This window comes from Furipterus horrens, unplaced genomic scaffold, assembly GCF_987537825.1.
Source record: "Furipterus horrens unplaced genomic scaffold, mFurHor1.1.pri manual_scaffold_3, whole genome shotgun sequence".
In the NCBI taxonomy this organism is placed as follows: Eukaryota; Metazoa; Chordata; class Mammalia; order Chiroptera; family Furipteridae; genus Furipterus; species Furipterus horrens.
In genome coordinates, this window is record NW_028327173.1 from 147,817,084 (window position 1) to 147,837,640 (window position 20,557).

Below are 20,557 nucleotides of genomic sequence, written 5' to 3' on the forward strand. Positions count from 1 at the left end.
GTGGTCCTTTATCCCTTAATTTTTAAGAGCTATTTATTTTTAGTGATAATTGCCCTTGGGCCATAGTATATAATATAAATAATCTCTCCCAGTTTGCCAGTTGTCTTTTGTCATGCAAAAATTTATTTTGCGTAGTCAAATTTATCAATATTTTCTTTTATTGCTCCTGAATGCTGAGTCTCAGTTAGAAATTCTTTTCCTACACTAAGGTTAAATAGGAATGCAACTGTTTTCTTCTAGTATTTGGATGGTTTCATTTTTTTTACATTGTGATCCATCTGGAGTGTATAAGTGAAATCTAATTTTATTTTTTTTCCAAATAGCTACCTATTATCCTTGCCCTGGCTGGTTTAGCTCAGTGGATTGAGCGTCGGCCTGCGAGCTAAGTGTCGCTGGTTCGATCTTCCAGTCAGGGTACATCAGAGAAGGAAAACTCTGACTCCAAAAAACCTCCGCTGCCTTGCAGCATACCTCTTCAGGGGAAAGGCTAAGGGAGTAAACCCCGACAGAAAATCCGGAGCCAGAGTCCCTAAGGCGGTTTGACGTTGTAGTCAACACCGGCAACTCCTGCGGCGCACCTGAACCCAAGCTGTATCGACTCCGTCTTTCCCTTGGACCCTTCAGCTGCGAAGAGAGGGGGGGTCTGCTGCATGGGCAACAGCAGACCCTCCATATTACCCTGCCCAGGCTCTGTAGCTTCAGCGTCATCGCAAGATGTCGATTCAACACGGGAGGAGACAGATACCATGTCACTCCCGAGTCGGACTGCACAGCCATTCTCGGCGGTGCAGATAGACTCTGAAGAAGCTACACCATCGTCTCTCGAGACGGACGGCTGCCGCCGCCGACGACGACGACGACCTATTATCCCAGTACCACTTATTTTATTTTCCTTTTTACTGAATTTATTGGGGTGACACTGGTTAACAAAATTATACAGGTTTCAGGTGCACAATTCTCCAACACTGTAAACTGTATTGTGTTCACCACCCCAAGTCAAATAGCCTTCCATCACCATTTATCCCCCATACCCTCCTTCACCTCCCCCACTATCTAGCACCACTTATTAAAAGAGCAAAAAGAATGCTTAAACATGTTTCTCTTGAATCACTCACATTTTCTTCTAGTGCTTGATTATTCAGTAACATCTACATGTCTCTAAGTTCTCTAAGAAACATACCTCAACAATTTTATTTTAATTTCCCCTATTATCACTTTTATATTTGCTGTCAATCTCCATAGCTGTACGTAAGAAAACTGTGTTCCTTCCTCAAGGAGATCCTCCCCCCCCCCCCTTTTTGGCCGAGGAGCATCACAGAACAATTACTTGTCTTGTGAATTCTGATTAAATTCTAGAAAAATCTAAGAGAGTACTACTCAGCATTCTCTTAATTCCAACAGATGAATTTCCTTTCTGAAGTGTCAGGGCATCTAACTCTCATAGCTCCTCTTTAGAGGGCAGGCAGAGAAAACCATCTTGCCATCGCCTATACCGAAGATGCTCACTTACCTTTGGTAGTTCCTTTTTCACAATGCTGAGCCATACTTTCCTGCGACGAGCATTAAGCTGCTCAATGGATAAGTGCTTCTTCTTGATGCCAGGAGGAGGTGCATCATGAGAGAACTTGGCAAAGACTTTGGTCTGGTGGTGGTGGCGATGAGGGGATTCTTCAGAGGAAAGTTCTTCATCCCTTCGCCTTTTTTTCTTCACTTTTTTCAACTTGGCTGCAAAGGAAATAGACTCTCAGAAGGTTGTATTTCTTCCTTTCCACAGGAGACAGCAACAACCTCATCACTTTAAGAAAATTCAAGGTTCTTTCCTCATTCCACTTCAGTCTGGCAATGTTTATCTCTTTATCTATTCAGGCCCATGAATATTCCAAGAGGAAGATCTCACTACCTTGGAAAAGAATACTGGATACTCCCTCTGTTTACATCAAAGAGAAACACAGAAAAGCAAAAAACTGAATTTCTTATGAACTCAAAAATAGGAAAGTTTATAAAGTATCATGGGCTCAAGTAATGGTCAAAAATAAGGAAACATTTCTACTTGGTGGCAATGTAAGGTAACTAAAAAAAGAGAAAGAAAAATGCATTAACTTACTTATGACAAGGAAATTAGACATGGAACAGAAACCTAATTAAGGGGGGAGGAGGTGAAGGATAAGAAAACATAGAAATAAACAATGAAGATGTGGGAGAAAGAAGGAGAAAAGGCTGAAAAGAGTCTGAGTAGAGTTCATGCCTTTAGGGAAATAAAATCTGCCTGTACAGATAGTTTAACTTTCCCTTCCTACTTCCTTCCTGATTTCTAGCTGCTTAGAGCTCAATAAGACAGTAATGACATTTCCTGGTAAACATGTAAAAAGTACTACAGAAGATCATCATACGGTAATCTATTTTAAATCACCACAGCAACAATGATAACTTATTTCAGACACGTCAGGTTCTCCTCATATCTCCCTGTGTATAACCAACTTCTCCCACTCCCAGAGCATTTTCAACATTTGGAGAATATACAGAAGAAAAAAAGGAATAAACAAATTGGTATAAACTAGAAATCCATAGTTCTTATGTCTTCATAATTCTAGAAAAGATAATAAACCCAATACAAAATAAGGTTACTATAACTTACAACTAATTAGATGGAGGGTGGGGTGGGGCTAGTGTTTTTCACATAAAGCAAAGTTCTACTACATGGATTATATTCAAAGTCCAAATGCATGAGGAGGCCGTACAAAATCCTGAAACTAAGAATTTATTAAACGAGGAAGGCAGGTCAATATGCTCACCTTTAAGTTTCTTTTCCTCCTTAAATTTCTTTTTTTTGGGTCCAAGTAGGTGACGTTGTTGCTCGTAGAAAGGATCATATGTGGAGAGCAGGCCTGCACTGTAGTACTGGTACTGCTGCAGCTGAAGCAGGCAAAGACAGTGATCCTTAGAAGGGCCTATCTGTGTCCTATAGCACAGTCTTCAAATCATCTTTACTACAGAAAGCTGAGCCAGAGGAAAACCATAGTTCCTAAGTACAGTGTTCTTCCCACAAAGAGACCAACACACTTATTTCCCAAACTTCAAAAGAAAACGGATTCATTGGCTATGCATATAGTAAGCTACTGGAAATAATTTAAGGAAAACCCTTCATGCTTATGAATCTCCATCAGAATATTTACTAAGTCCTGACACACAGTGTGGAGTCAAAGTAGGTTTACATTTATTTATATGGAAAATAATATAATTAATTAATAAAAATACAATAAACTACATACACGCTTCACCTACTCGCAACTGTAAACCTTCTTTTGCCCCACCCTGTGTTTGAGAGATGCAATTCTTTGCAGAAAGAACACCTCTTGGAATTCATTAGCAAGATATAAATCATATTTCTGTTACCAACAAGTCCTCAGATTTTCTAGAATTTCTGATGCCAGCTATTCTAGCTTAGAGTCTTACATTTGGTTCAAATAGTCACCATCCATCCTAATACTTCAATCTTTCAAATCTTTTCTCTTTTCACCTCCCAATAAGGGAGTCTGACAATACTATGAATAGTGTCTACGTTGCCAGAATAATAACATATGAATATCAATTTTTCTTTCCAGGAAGTAGTTTATCCTGTCAAACATTTCATTTAAATTGACCCACAAAGCTCTCATTAATTCTGTAACACTTAGTACTAATGGATAAATATGAATATAAATTAAAAACAGGTAGTCTATTGTCAAATCTCTTTTCCTGGAGTATGGCCAAATGAGTTGTCAAGGAACGAAACTAGGAGAGAAGAGTGATGCAAAAAACTATTACATAGTCCTCTGTCAAAGGTCAAAATTAAATGAGCATTCTACAAGCTGTATACAGTATTCCCTGACTTATCGCAGGTATTATGTTCTAGACCCCCCCGTGAAGTAGGAACCTTACATTTATTTTTTATATATATATATATATATTTAAGGCTTTATAAACCCTTCCCACACACTTATAAACCGTTCCCAGTCCCTTATTAACCTTTCCCACTCCCTTATTAATCCTTTCCACACTTTTATAAACACTACTTATGTTCTTAAACATATTCTACACTCTTAAACCTACGTAACTTTGACAACATATGTATACAGTACCGTAAAATCCCGCGATATAGCAAAAAATCCGTGATAAATAATTAAATATATTTTTAAAAATCCCGCGATACAGTGAGGCTGTGATAAGTGAACCCCGATACAGAGAGGAACTACTGTACTTAAAACCTGTGGACTTCCTCCTATTTATGTTTTACGTCAATTAAAAAAGAAAATTTCGAGCACCAAATATCTTAACACTGTACCTTACAGACGAACCCTTTGTCTTTTTTTTTTTTAAGATGTCATTTATTGATTCTGAGAGAGGGGAGAAGGGAGGAAGAGAAACATCAATCTGTGGTTGCCTCTGTGCGCCCCCAACTGGGGAGCTGGTCTGTAACCCAGACATGTGCCCTGACTGGGAATCGAATTGGCGACCCTTTGGTTCACAGGCCAGTGCTCAATCCACTGAGCCACACCAGCCAGGGCAGAAGCCTTTGTCTTAAATCAAAACAGTTAGATATCTTACTATTATCACTTCTACAGGCTTACAACCTTCAGCAAATTATTCAAAGCTTTCTGAACTAAGTTTGAACCTTAACTAATAACTGTAGCTTTTAGATCTTTAAAAATGCTATTGCTCATGTACGAAATACTACACTTCTGTCAAAAATCAGAAGGTTTTGGTAACAGCATTCAAATAACTACCACTTAAAACTATCATCAATCTAATGTTAGAATGTGAAGAAAGGGAGTTTTTTTCAAGATAGCAACATTTCCAGAGAGCAAACGTGGTTTAAAAAAAAAAAGGACAACAACAACAACAGCATTAAATTTAAAATGGTGTAGCTGCTGTGGAAAGTAGTCTGGCAGTTCTGTAAAAGGGGAAACACAAAATTACCAAAAGATGAGCACCGGCCTGCGAACCAAAGGGTTGCTGGTTCAATTCCCAATCAGGGCGCATGCCTGAGTTGCAGGCCAGGTCCCCAGCTGGGGGCATGCAAGAGGCAATCACACATTTATGTTCCTCTCCCTCTCTTTCTCTTTCCTTTCCTCTATCTCTAAAACTAAGTAAATAAAATCTTTTTAAAAATTATCATATAACCCAGTGGTTACTCTCCTAGATGAATACCCAAGAGAGATAAAAATACACATCCACACAAAAAACTTGAACTTAAATCTTCATGGCATCATTATTCATAAGTCAAAAGTAGAAACAACTCACTATTCAAAGCTATGATTCATAATAGCCAAAAAGTAAAAAAAAAAAAAACAACAACAAAAAACAATTAGTTAATAAACATCTGATGCCTGTATAAATAAAATATGGTATGTCCATGCAATGTAATGTTATTTGTCAATAAAAAGAAGTTAAGTATTGATATACAAAGTCTGTCCGGAAAAAAATCCAGCCATTGTTAATTGAACAAGAATAGTTTGTGCAACATCAATGTAACCAGGCAGCCAATAAAAGGTAGACTGAAGGCTTCCAGTCAAGATGCAGGCACGCGTAGACATGCTACTCCTCCTCGTGCAACCATAAGAATTACAACTAAACCTCAGAACAAATAACACCCAGAACTGTCACAAAATCAAACTGTACAGGTGACCAACAACCAAAGATTTAAAGAAGCCACATTCATCCAGATGGGTAGGAGAGTCAGAGACAGAGTCGGGGCAAACTGGCGAGGAGACATGGTGCAGTACAGACAGGCAATGTTAGAAGTGGAACGGGTGGTCCCACATTCACATGTGGTGGATACAAATCGGGAGTGATACCTTGGAAGCAGCAATCCCAGCCCCTGGCCAGACTGCACGGCCCAGGGTTCCAGCACTGGGAAAACAAAGCCTCATAACTTCTGCATAAACCAGTGGCTGTTGAGGCGGCAGAAGAAACTGCCAGTTTTTCCGAAGAGTCCTTTTAAAGGGCTCGTATGGACTTGGAATATACACAAACCCACCCATGCTGGGATTCACAGAGCAAGAGCGGGAAGGGCAACAGTCGCATATGGGAAGTAGGTGAAGTAACTAGAAATGGCGCTAATACCAGGCAAACTTCTAGAAGTCAGGCAGTGAGAATGTCCCCTCTCTGAGCCCACCCTTACAAAGAGCTACAATGCGGTGAAGTGGGTAGCCCCACCCTGGCAAATACCTATGGCTCCACCCCATGCAACTTAGCAAGTGCACTAAGACAGGGAATCAAAGCAGCTCTACCTAACACACAGAAACAAACACAGGGAGGCTGCCAAATTGAGGAAACTAAGAAATATGGCCCAACTGAAAGAACAGAACAAAACTCCAGAAAAGAATTTTAAAAAATGGACATAACCAACATATCAGATGCATATATAAAAAAAATTGTGGTAAGGATGGTCAGAGAACTCACTGAGCATGGGAAAAAAAAAAAAGGTTAAACAAACTGAAATAAAGAAAAATATACATAGAACTAACAGTGAAGGTAAGGAGGCCAGAATTCAAAGCAACAATTTGGAAAAAAAGGAAGAAATAAACATTCAATCAGAACAGACAGAAAAAACAAGAACTGAAAAAATGAGGAGGCTTAGGAACCTCTTGGGCAATTTTAAACGTAAAAATACCTGAATCACAGGGGTGCCAGAAGGAGAGAAAGAGAAAGAAACTGAAAACTTACTTGAAAAAATAATAAAAGAAAACTTGCCAAATTTGGTGAAGGAAATGGACACAAGTCCAGGAAGCACTGAGAGTCCCAAACTAGCTGGACCCAAAGAGGATCACATCAAGATAAATCATAATTAAAATACCAAAAAATAAAGAGAAAGAGAGAATCTTAAAAGCAACAAGAATTACCTACAAAGGAGTTTATATAAGACTATCAGCTGGTTTCCCAAAAGAAACTTTGCAGGTAAGAAGGGGCTGGCAAGAAGTATTCAAAGTGATGAAAAGCAAGGACCTAGAACCTAGATTACTCTACCAGCAAAGCTATCCTTTAGAATGGAAGGGCAGATAAAAGTGCTTCGCAGACAAGGTAAAGCTAAAGGAGTTCATGATCACCAAGCCATTATTATATGAAATGTTAAAGGGACTTATGTAAGAAAAAGAAGATCAAACTATTAACATTAAAATGACAACAAACTCACAAATATCAACATCAGAATCTAAAAAAATTAAAATAAAACAAGCTAAACAAACCACCAGAACAGGAACTGAATCACAGATATGGAGATCATTTGGAGGATAATCAAGCTAGAAGGTGAAAAGGGAAGAATGGGGGAAAAGGTGCAGGGATTAAGGAGCATAATTGGTAGGTACAGGGTAGACAAGGGGATGTTAAGAATAGTGCAGGAAATGGAGAAGCCAAAGAACTTATATGCACAACTTATGAACATGAACTAAGTCGGGGGGATTGCTGGAAGGAATGGGGGTACTGGATGTAGGGTGGCAAAGTGAAAAAAGTTGTGACAACTATAATAGCATAATCAATAAAATACACTTAATAAGAAAGAGTAGACTGGAATGTGCATTTGTGAACAATGAGGAGTTCACTGTACTTGTCAGTGGGGGCAGACGATTCCACTGAGTGACCTTGCATATTGTGTAACTATCACATTCAAAATGACTGAGCGAGTAGAGAAATGAATCTGTATCAGATTTTGCATTAGGATTGAACATTCCTCAAAAGAAACTATTCAGATGATTCAAAAGGCCGAAACTATGGGCAACTGGTGATTGGCAGCTCAACAAGACAATGAACCCACTCATGCACCACATCCCATGGATAGTATTTTGGTGAAACATCAAATCACCCCGGTGACTCAGACCCCTATAGTCTGGATTTGGTGCACTGCGACCTCTTGCTTTTCCCAAAACTAAAATCACCTTTGAAAGGCAAGATATTTCAGACCATCAGTGAAATTCAGGAAAATACCACAGGGCAGCTTATGGCGATTGGGAGAACTGTGTGAGGTTTCCAGGTGCCTACTCTGAAGGGGACTGATGTATCACTGTCCTATGAAAAATGTTTCTTGTATCTTGCATTGTCAATAAACGCCTCTACTTAAGACCAAGATGGAGGTGTAGACAGACATGCTGTATCTTCCTCCACAACTAAAAAGAAATACAATTACCTCAAAACTAGAAACAACCAGAAGTTCCAGAAAATCAAACTGCATGGAAGTTCAACACACGAAGATATAAAGAAGAAATACTCACCCAGAGAGGTAGGAGGGGTGTAGCCAGGGTGGAGAGGACACGGTGTGGTGGTGGCAACAGCAGTAGGCAGGCGGAAAGCACAGTTACACATTTTAAAGTCAGGAGGGACACCTGGGGAGTGTTCTAACTCCTCACCAGATTGCTCAGTTCACCGTCCCAGCACTGGGGAAAATCAAGCCTCATTGCTTTCGACTGGGCAAACCAGTGCAGGTTGGGGCGGAGGCAAAAACTGCCGGTCTTTCAGCAAAGTCTGACTGTTTAAAGGGCCTCCACAGTCCTAGAACATCTGCAGGACCACCCACTCTGGGAACGACAGCCACGGCAATAGCTAGAGAGGCACCAGTCCCATAGGGAAGTGGAAGAAGTGCCTGGAAAAGGGGCAAGTGCTGGGCAGGTGGCACTGTTCCCTCTCGGACCCCTCCCCACAAACAGCGCCACAACGTGTGGAAACAGGTCTCCCTGTACTGATGAATCCCTAAGACTCTGCCCCTTACAACGTAATAGGAGCGACAGCTCTACCTAAGACACAGAGGCAAACACATACAGGAGACTTCCGGCCAAGATGGAGGCCTAGACTGACATGCTCCATCTCCCTCCATAACTAAGAAGGAATGTAACTACTGCAAAATCAGAAATAAGCAGAAGTTCCAGAAAATAAATGGAAGTACAACGTATGAAGTTATAAAGAAGTGGCGCTTGTCTGGATAGGTAGGAGGGGTGAAGTAGGGTGGAGAGATCAAGCTGTACTGGCAGTGGAAGCAGTGATGGCAGCTGGACGGCAATAAACACAGGGGAGGCGAGAAGCTCCTGGGGAGCAACCCCGGCTGCAGACCAGACCCGTCAGCTTGCAATTCCAACGCCGGGGAAAGCAGAGCTCCATTGCCTTGGACTGTGAAGCCCGGAGCGGGGGTGGGGTGAGGGTGGGGTGGCAGGATGGAAGAGGAGGCTCCCGGTCTCTCAGCAGAGAGTGAACAGCAGGAATCCATCTTGGACCCCCGCCCCAACACGAAACACCACAGCGTGGTGAGAAGGGTCGACTGGTTGTGACAAGTGCACAGAGCTCTACCCCTTATAGTGTAGGAGGTGTGACAGCCCCGCCCAGGAAGCAAATGTAAACACAAAACTGTCAGGATGGCACAGATCATGATAGAGATCCCGGTGACGCAGCTGACCAGACAGCAAATATCTAATCTAACGAAGCAGCAGCTAGGAAATCTTTCTGAGGCTCAGTTCAGAGCTTTGGTTATAAAATCTCTTACAGACCTAACAGCGGGTCTTAAACAAGACAGGGAAGGAATGAATGCCAGTCCTGCTGAAATGAAGAAAAATACATACGAAACTAGTGGTGATGGAAAGAAAACCAGGAATCAAGTCAACAAATTGAAACATAGGAAAGGAACAAACAGTCAACCAGTGCAGAAAGAGGAAACGAAAAGTGAGGAAAATGAGGAGAGGCTCAGAAACCTATGGGACAGCTATAAGCGGGCCAACATCTGAATCACAGGGTTGACAGAAGGTAAAGAAAAACTAGAAATTGAAAAATTATGTGAAAAAATAATGAAGCAGAACTTCCCTAACTTGGGGAAGGAAATAGACTTACAGGTCCAGGAAGCACAGAGTTCCAAAAAAACTGGACCCAGGGAGAACCACACCAAGACACATTATAATCAAAATGTCAAGAATTAAAGATAAAGAGAGAATCTAAAAAGCAGCAAGAGAGAGGAAGAGAATTACATACAAAGTGGTCCTAATAAGACTATCAGCTGATTTCTCTAAAGAAACTGCAGGGAGGAGGGACTGGCAAGAAATATTCAAAGAAATGAAAAGCAAAAACCTACAGCCATGATTACTCTATCCAGCGAAGCTGTCATTCAGAATAGAAGGGCAGAGAAAGTGCTTCCAGGACAAAGGAAAACTGAAGGAGTTCATCAGATCCAAACCACTGTTATATGAGATGTTAAAGGGACTTGTTTAGGAGAAAGAGGATCAAAACTATGAACATTAAAATGAAAACTGTATCACAACCACCAACAACAGAAGCTAGGGAACCAAAACAAAGGCAAACTAAGTAGGCAATGAGAGTGGGAAAAGAATTATAGGTATGGGGAACATTATGGGGGGAGGTCAGCGGGGAGGGGGAGGGGGGAAAGGAAGGGAGATGGTACAGGAATTAAGAAGCATTGTAGGAGGGGGTGGAGTAGACAGGAAGATGATAGAAGAACTATATGCACAACCAATGGGCATGGACTAAGGGGGGTGGGCAGCTGGAGGGAGAGTGGGTCACTGGGTGGAGGGTAACAAAGGGAAAAGAAACTGGGGCAACTGTAACAGCATAATCCATAAAGCATATTAAGAAAATAAAATAAAAGACTATTTTTCTTATTACATGGCTGTATAGCTCTGGACAGACCTCGTATTCAACAACATAACTAAACCTTGAAAACATGCTAAGTGACTAGGATACATGTTTTTCCATTTGTATTAAATATATAGAATAGACACATTTATAGAGACAAACTGGAGCTGAGAGAAATGGAGAGAATGGGGGGCAATAAGAAGAGTAGGTTTTCTTTTTTGAGTAACGAAATAATCTGAATTAGATAGCGATAAGAGTTACACGACTCCATGAATGCACAGAATTGTGCACCTTAGAAGGCTCAGTTTTCAATAAAAAATATTGTATTTATTTATTTTCAGAGAGAAGGGAGGAAGAAAGAGAGGGAGAGAAACTTTGATATGTGAGGGAAACACTGATGGGTTGCTTCTCGCATGCCCACAACCAGGGAACTGGCCCACGATGCAGGAATGTGCCCTGGCCAGGAACTGAACCAGCAACCTTTCTGTTTGTGGTACAATGCCCAAGCCACTGAGCCATACCAGTAAGGGCTAAAAGGCTTAACCTTTTTGGTATGGGAAATATATTTCAATAAAGCTGTTACTATAACATTACCGCCACCACCAAAATATAAGTTAAAATGATATATATTCAACAAATACAACCCAGAGGGTAAATACCCAGCATGACAGTCTGACATGTCTCCTGAAACTCTTACCTCCTTGTCTTTACTATACTTATTCTGGTGAAGTTTCTTATATTTGTGCAGCCGCAACATGTTATGAAGTTCTTCTCTGCTGAGATTGAGTTCTTCTTCCTCTTCTTCTTCCTCTTCTTCCTCTTCTTCCTCATTGTCTTCACTTTGAGAATCTGCCTCACTGGACTCATCACTTAGCAGAATGCTCTGAAAAGGGGAGGAAATGGAACTTCTGCTACCAACCAATTCCTTTTACAATACAAGCATTTTTAAAAATTGAGTTGAGGTGACATTCATTAATAAAATTATATAGGTTTCAGGTGTACAATTCTATAATGCATCATCTGTATATTGTGTTGTGTATTCAAACACCCCAATAGAAGTATTTTTTTCCAGATCCCAAAACAATGACAAAAACAGATGGAGGACAGTCATTACAGTTTCCTTTACACTATTCTTTGCCAATTCAACTGAAGAACAAAAGAATCCCAAGTAAACCTGGGGAAACAAAGAGCACTAAAACATGAAAAATGCTACCAACGTCAATAAAGTTAGATTTTACTAAGTACTTACACTATGCATAATTTCAATGTCACATACCAAAGCAAAAAAAATTAAAACTGTGATGGCTAATAAAGAAACAATCCCCAAATCCACTGATGAATGGATAAACAAAATGTGGTATTACAGAGACAATATTCATCAATAAAAAGCAATTAAGTACTGATATGTGGCAAAACATCAATAAATCTTGAAAATGTTATGCTAAGTGAAAAAAGCCAGACACAAAAGGCAACATATTATTCTGTTTATAAGAAATGTCCAGAATAGGCAAATCCATAGTCAGAAAAGAGATTAGTAGGTGCCAGAAGATGAGGTTATATAGAAGAGGAAGTGACTGCTAATGAGTACAGAGGTTTCTTTCTGGAGTGATGAAAATGTTGTAGAAATAAGACAGTGGTGATCGATGCACAAAAGTTTATTAATATACTAGAAATTACTAAATCATATACTTTTAAAAGGTAGGTTTTATGGCATATGAATTATATCTCAATTTTAAAAAATGTGATGACTAAACAGATTTCTGCATTCCCAATAGCTTAAAGCCTCAGTGACATGAAGCAAGCCAGGCCTTTTACACATGAGGTTTTTAAAGAGCCTAGTGATAATAATAAAAGAATACCTTTAAGATACTTTCCATTCTTCTCAAGAAAAGTATGAAATAGAGAAATAATTATTTTTAATAGAAGAAATGCTATCCTTAACTCATCTGGACAATGACAGTAATCTTGTGAAAGTGTTAACCAGATTGTACCACTTGTTGCTTATAAAGACACCAGACTTACCACTGTAACTAGAGTAAAATATAAATTCCTTGACATGGTATACAAAGGCCCTAAGTGATCACTTTCTCCTGTCCCCTCATTCACTATCGTCCTGCCACAGCAGCCTTCTTTATCCCGGAAACTGACTTGCTTCCATTCTCAGAACTTCTGCAGTTATTCCTTCTTATTTAATTTTTAAAATAGTTTATTGATTATGCTATTATAGTTATTTTTCTCCCTTTGTCCCCCTCTGCCCAGTACCTCCATTCCCTCCAGCAATCCCTTCCCTTAGTTCATGTCCATGGGTCGTGCATATAGTTCTTTGGCTTCGCATTTCCTATACCGTTCTTGGCATTCCCATCTACTTTGTACCTACAAATTATGCTTCTTAATTCCTGCACTTCCTCCCCAATTCTCCCCCTTCCCCCCCATAGCTGCTAAGGTTCCAAATGATCTCCATATCTGATTGAGTTCCTGTTCTGGCTGTTTGCTTGTCTTGTCTTTTTAGATTCAGTTGTTGACAGTTGCAAATTTGTTGCCATTTTAATGTTCATAATTATCTTTTTCTTAAGTCACTTTAACATTTCACATAGTAATGACTTGGTGATGATGAATTCCTTTAGCATTATCTTGTCTGGGAAGCACTTTATCTGCCCTTCCATTCTAAATGATAGCTTTGCTGGTAGAGTAATCTTGGTTGTAGGTCCTTGCTTTTCATCACTTTGAATACTTCTTGCCAGTCCTTTCTTGCCTGCAAAGTTTCTTTTGAGAAATCAGCTGATAGTCTTATGGGAATCCCTTCATAGGTAACTCTCTGCTTTTCTTGCTGCTTTTAAGAGTCTCTCTTTCTCTTTAACCTTTGGCATTTTAATTATGATATGTCTTGGTATGGTTCTCTTTGGGTCCAACTTGTTTGGGACTCTCAGTGCTCTCTGGACTTATATGTCTATTTCCTTTTCCAAATTAGGGAAGTTTCCTTTCACTCATTATTGTTTCAAGTAAGTTTTCAATTTCTTGCTTTTCCTTTTCTCCTTCTGGCACCTCTGTGATTCTGATGTTGGTATGTTTGGAGATGTCCCAGAAGCTTCTTACTGACTCTTTGTTTTTTTTAATTCTTTTTTTCTTCTTGCTGCTCTGGTTGAATATCTTTTTCTTTCTTATGTTCCAAATAATTGATTTGATTCTCAGGTTCATTCCCTCCACTGTTGGTTCCCTGTAGATTTTTCTTTATTTCACTTAATGTAACCTAGTGTGGGACTGCAGCTCCAAGTCTCTCCGCCTTTTTTACCTGTCTGGATGTATGTGGCCTCTTTAAATCCTTGGTTGTCAGACATCCATACAGCTTGATTTTCTGATGGCTCTGGGTTGTATCTGTTTTATAGTCTAGTTGTAATATTTTCTTTAGTTGTGTAAGGAGGCGAAGCATGTTAACCTATGCCTGCATCTTGACCAGAAGTCTCCCAGTTATTCCTTCTAACTGATATGCTCACATCTGAAACCTTCACATAGTTCTCTCTGATCATTTAGAAATCAGTTGAAATGTTACTTCTTTAAAACCACATTTATTTATTTGCTTATAGGCTCACTCATTGCCTCCCTCCATTAGACTGTAAGCTCCATAGAGCAGGAATTCTATCTATGTACAGCAGTATCTGGTATGTAGGATGCACTCAATTAACATTTGGTGAATGAATAAAATACTCAAGGAGTAGGAAAAAGTAGATTAAATATCCCAATTATAATGTGAGCCAGTGAGGGCAAGGATTTTATCTAATATATACTTCCACTCCCTTGATCCACAGTACTTTGTACTCAACAGTGTTTACTAAAATGAACTTCACTGAGTCTTCTAGATTGCTCTCTATAATCTCTTCAAAAAACCACACCCAGAATAAAAAAACTGACTGCTATAAAAAGCCCTGCCAATGTGTCAGAATGCATCAATATCTTTCCCTTTTGTAGTGAGTAGGTTATTCGAATTCTAAACATTCTGTCTTCTCTTACCTTTAGCCACTTCCTGCTCTTCTTCAACTTAGAGAAGTTATATAAATTCCCTTTGTCAGATTTTGTTTCTGTGAAAGAAACATAAAAAAATAATAAATAAAAGAATGACTACCCCAAAAGAACTGATAGTCCAAAGAGGGATCTCATACCACACTGACCTGACTGTAGAACTCCATTCAGTGAGTACGTGTTTAATATTCCAGAATTGCTTGCTCCAGAAGATTCACCAAGCAATGAATTTGGAGGTTCTTCCTTAACTTGTATTAAGGGATCCCCAGACTGGGACAATAAAGGATTATTGTCATCCAGTCCATCTTCACTTTCATCACTATAAATTGAAAAATAGTGAATCCACAATGAGAGCTGACCCAGTAAAGTATTATAATTTATGCTTAAGACTAAACTAAAATTTTAGCCCTGGCCAGTGTGGCTTGGTTGGTTGGAATGCTATCCCATAAAACCAAGAAGTCATGGGTTCGATTCCCAGTCAAGAGAGTAGGTTGCAGATTCAGTCCCTGGACGGGGTGCATCCGAGAGGCAACCAACCAATATTTCTCTCTCACTGATGTCTCTCTTCCTCTCTCTCTAAAACCAATAAGCGTTCCTTTGGGCGAAGATTAAAAAGAAAAAAAAAAAAAAAAGGACTGAACATTTTATAGAAGAAACTTATCATTTGAATAAGTTCACTGTTTTATTTGAAAAGCAGAATATCAAACATGCTGAAAATCGTGAAGTATTTTATTTTAACCCTAAAGTCTACAGTGATAATGGGAATCAGAAATATGGCTGAACATCATAGTGGGAAGATGGACTAGCATACCTAGAAATATTCCTGTTGAAGATGGCTGATGTTTGTCGCAGGAAATGGTCCAACCGGAGAGCCCTCTCCAGATACTGAAGATAGAGGGGCTTTGCCAGCTCAGTGCAGCCGCCATCGTCCCCGGCACCCAACTCCGAGGCCATAGAACAAATCTGTCTTCATGCACAAGGGTCTCCGACTGCACGGCTATATGATAGAGATAAGCAGTGAAAGATGAAATACTATTACTCTCCCCTTATCTTGCCTGTTTGTGATCAATATGAAAAGAAATCAGACCTAGACTGTAGTGAGATCATTATAAAGCTCACAATAGGCATTGCCTTCTAATGCAAAGGTAAAAGTTAAAAGGATAACAACATCAAAATACAGAAAAACTGTCATATGTTGCCTTAAACAGTGCCTTAAAATTTATACCCATTTCTGTTTTGCCCTACAATTAACAATTACATTAACTCCAATCTATACCACAAGCTCACTGCTGTACACCTCAGAGAAAAGCATTACCATATTATTCTCAGAATCACCCACAAAACAGCTGTTGCATTTTTTCATTTTGTATTTAATTTGTATATATGTCCGATGTATTCCATTTACAGGAGGTTAGATATATTGGTAGAGTATTTTACAATCCCTTACAAACATGCCATAAAATACAGAAGTGACTTAGAAAACGAGCAAAAAGAATAAGTGAGGATAAGAAACATTAAGTATAGTCTGAGCTTTCATTCTCTTTGCTACTTTAAGTTGTTAAAGGCAATGTTAGAGTCGGAGTATCTTCACTAGAGAAATAATCAGTTCAACAATTTTCCATCTTTCATGTAACATCTTGTTATCTTTTAAAAAAATTAAGATGTGAAAAAAAATTAAGAAGTGAAGCCAGGATTAGATAATGAGAATACATAGAGCAATTAGATCACCATCTTACAAACAATGAGGACTCAGTAAGTGGTAAGTAATGTCTTATAAGTTCATAATCTAACAAACTATGGTATAAACTTTAAAGGAAACCACAATATCTTTACCTTGAGGTGTCTTCTTTTTATTACAGTTTTTAAAATTTTCTAATACAATCATTCTACTTATGGAAATCTTTGAAATCTCCCCCTCCCCCAATTGATCTATAAATTCAACACAATCCCTATCAAAATCTCAGCAGGCTGCTATTTCTTCCTTTTTTCAAAAATTGACAAACTGATTCTTAAAATTTATATGGAGACACAAAGAAACCAGAATAGCCAAAATAATTTTTTAAAAGAACAGGGCTGGATGATCTACACTCCTGATTTTAAAACATATTAAAGCCCTTGCTGATGTGGCTCGGTGGATTGAGTGAGTGCTGGCCTGTGAACCGAAAGGCTGTTGGTTCGATTCTTGGTCAGGGCACATGCCTGGGCTGTGGGCCTGGTACCCAGCTATGGGCGTGTGAGAGGCAACTGATCGATGTTTCTCTCATACATCAATGTTTTTCTCCCTCCTTTCCCCTTTCTCTAAAAATAAATAAAAATAAAATCTTTAACAAATATTATAAAGCTATAGTGATAACGGAATAAGGATAACCACATAAACCAATAGAACATACCTCAGAATCCAAAACAAACCGTTACAGAATGTCAATTAATTTTCTGTTTTTAATTCTAAAATAATTTTATTTCTAAATTAAAAAAATTTTTTTCATTTACAGCTGACATTCAATACTGTTAGTTTCAGATATGCAGCATAGTGGTTAAACACTTAAGTAACTTACAAAGTAACACCCCCGTAAGTGTAATACCCACCTGACACCATAGTTATTAAAATATCACTGTCTCCATTCCCTATATATACTTTACATCCCTGCAACTATTTTGAAATTACCAATTTGTACTTCCCTTCACCTTAACCTCCCTCCCATTTGGCAACCATGAGTTTATTCTATTTATGAGTTTGTACCTCTTTTGTTTGTTTTTTAGATTTTATGTATAAGTGAAATCACATGGTATTTGTCTTTCACTTAGCATAATACTCTGTAGGACCATCTATGCTGTCACAAATGGTAAGGATTTCATAATTTTTTATGGGTGCATAATATTCTATTATATAAATGTACCACCTCTTCTTTACCCGTCTATCAAAAGACACTTGGGTTGCTTCCATATCTAGGCTATTGTAGAGAATGCTGCAATGGACAAAGGGATGCATATATCTTTTTGCAATAGTGTTTTCAATTTCTTCAGATAAATACCAAAAAGTGGAATTGCTGGGTCATATGGTCGTTCTATTTTTAATTTTTTGACGAACTCCCATACTGTTTTCCACTGTGGCTGCACCAATTTGCAATTCCACCAACAGTGCATGAGGGTTCCCTTTTCTCCATATCCTCACCAGCACTTGTCACTTGCTCTTTATTGATTTATTGATGATAGCCATTCTGACAGGTGCGAGGTGACATCTCATTATGGTTTTAATTTGCATTTCTCTGATGACGAGTGACAGTGAGGATCTTTTCATGTCTTATTGGCCTTCTGTCCTCTATGAAAAAATGTCCATTCAGGCCCTGTGCCCATTTAAATCATATTATTTTGTTTTGGAGTTGTTTTGTTTGTTTTGATGTTATGTTGCATGAGTTCTTTATATATTTCGGATATTAACCTCTTATGTATCATTTGAAATATCTGCTCCCATTCAGTAGGTTGTCTTTTCATTCTGTTGATGGTTTCCTTTGCTGTGCACTAACGTTTTAGTTTGATGAAGTCCCATTTATCTTTTGTTTTCCTTGCCTGAGGAGATATAAATATTACTAATAATAATGTAAACAGTTTACTGCTTATATTTTCTTCTAGAAGTTTTATGGTTTTGGGTCTTACATTTGTCTTTAATCCATCCTGAGTTTACTCTTGTATATGGTATAATAGAGTGGTCTAGTTTCATTTTTTTGCATTTGTCTGTCCAGTTTTCCCAACACAATTTATTGAAGAGACTATCTTTACTCTATTGTATATTCTTGTTTCCTTTGTCATACATTAACTGACCATATAGGTATGGGTTTATTTCTGGGTTCTCTATTCTGTTCCAGTTACCTATGTGTCTGTTGTAATGCCAGTCGGTACCATGCTCTTTTGGTTACTAGAGGCTTGTATTTTGGTTTGATAGCAGGTCACATGATACCTCTAACTTTCTTTCTCAAGATTGCTGTGGCTATTATTTGGGCTCATTTGCGTTCCGTATAAATTAGGATTATTTATTCTAGTTCTGTGGAAAATGCTATTGGTATTTTGATAGCTATTGCACTGAATCTATAAATTGCTTTGGGTAAGTATGGACATTTTAAGGATGTTAATTCTTCTTATTTATGAGTACAGTATACTCATATGCTTCCATTTATTTGTATCTTCTTCAATTTTTTTCTTCAATGTCATAATTTTTTACAAGTACAGGTCTTTACATCCCTGGTTAAATTTATTAAATATGTTTTATTTTTTGATGCAATTATAAATAGGACTGTTTTCTTCATTTCTCTAATAGTTCATTACTGGTGTATAAAAATGCAAACAATTTCTCACTCTAGCTGGGTGGCTCAGTTGTTTGTAGCATCGTCCCATACATCAATCTGCAGTCAGGTCATATATGGGAGGTAACCAATCGATGTTTCTCTTGCAAATCAATATTTCTCTCCTTCTCTTTCTCCCTCCCTTCCCACCTCTAAATGAATGAATGAATGAACAGTGAAATAAAGTTTCCCGGACAAAAAATAAAGCTAAAGGAGTTCATTACCAACAAACCAGTATTACAAGAAATGTTAAAGCACCTGTTTGAAGAAGAAGGAGTAAAAAAGAAATAGAAAGAGAAACATGGGTATAAAGAATAAAATGGCACTAAATAAGTACCTATCAAATATACTGTAATAACCTTAAATGTAAATGGATTAAAGGCTCCAATAAAAAAACAGGGTAGCTGAATGGATAAGAAAACATGACCCATATATATATATATATGCTGTCTACATGAGACCCACCTCAGAACAAAAGATAAACAGACTGGAAGTGAAGGGATGAAAAAAAATATTCCATACAAATGGAAATATTTTAAAAAGCTGAGGTAGCAATACTTCTATCAGACAAAGTAAGACTTCAAAACAAAAGCCATAACAAGAGACAAAGAAGGTCACTACGTAATACTAAAAAGATAGATCCAAAAAGAAGATATAACCCTTATAAACATACATACACCGAACACAGAAGCACTTCAATACATAAAGTCTTGGTATACATTAGAGAGACTGACAGCAATGCAGTCATAGTAAGGGATTTTAACAACCCACAGACATCAATGGATAAATCTAGACAAAAAAATCAACAAGGCAACCATAACCTTAAATGACACGCTGGACTGGATGGATTTAAATGATATTTACATAACATTTTATCCCAAAGCAGCAGAATATATATTCTTCTAAAGTACACATGAAAATAAACTGACAGCTATAAGAGAAGGGGGTGGGGGGGGGACACTGAAAGAATGTGAAGGGGACTTCCAGCCAAGATGGAGGCCTAGACTGACACACTCTGTCTCCCTTCACAACTAAGGACTACAACTACCACAAAACCAGAGATAACCAGAAGTTCCAGAAAATAAAGCTACATGGAAGTCCAACATATGAAGTTATAACAAGTGGTGCTCGTCCGGACGGGTAGAAGGGGTGAAGCCGGGGCGGAGAGATCAAGCTGTGCCGGAGGCGGCAGCTGCAGTGATGAGTGGTAGGACCTGGTAAGCACAGACACCTGTATTTAAGGGGAAGCGAGAAACACCAGGGGAACACCTCGGCTGCAGTCCAGACCTGTCAGCTCGCAATTACAATGCCAGGGAAGGCAGACCCCCACTGCCTCGAACTGTGAGGCCCAGAGGGCGTGGGGCAGAGGAGGAGGCTCCCAGTCTCTCAGCGGAGAGTGAACAACAGGAATCCATCTTGGAACCCCGCCCCAACACAAAACGCCACAACATGGCGAGAACGGTCGCCCGGTAGTGACACGTGCACGGGGCTCACTCCCCTATAGTGTAGGAGGTGTGACAGTCCCACCCAAGAAGAAAAGGTAAACAAACCTGTCAGGATGGCAGGAATAATGATAGAGATACCAAACATGCAGCTGACCAGAAAGC

The 20,557-nt window shown here is 38.9% G+C and overlaps 1 protein-coding gene across 2 annotated transcripts in view; it reads right to left on the reverse strand.

Moving 5' to 3' along the window:
* INO80 (INO80 complex ATPase subunit) overlaps positions 1-20,557 on the reverse strand; it is a 131,703-nt gene that overhangs the window by 90,298 nt on the left and 20,848 nt on the right. For both annotated transcript variants that reach the window (XM_090270437.1, XM_090270436.1), the window contains exons 2-7: positions 15,425-15,610; positions 14,763-14,932; positions 14,605-14,672; positions 11,297-11,482; positions 2,793-2,913; positions 1,511-1,725 (exon numbers count right to left, since the gene is read on the reverse strand). In XM_090270437.1, the coding sequence (XP_090126563.1) occupies positions 1,511-1,725; positions 2,793-2,913; positions 11,297-11,482; positions 14,605-14,672; positions 14,763-14,932; positions 15,425-15,567 (903 nt within the window). In that variant the 5' untranslated portion in view covers positions 15,568-15,610. The remainder of the gene's footprint in view (positions 1-1,510; positions 1,726-2,792; positions 2,914-11,296; positions 11,483-14,604; positions 14,673-14,762; positions 14,933-15,424; positions 15,611-20,557) is intronic.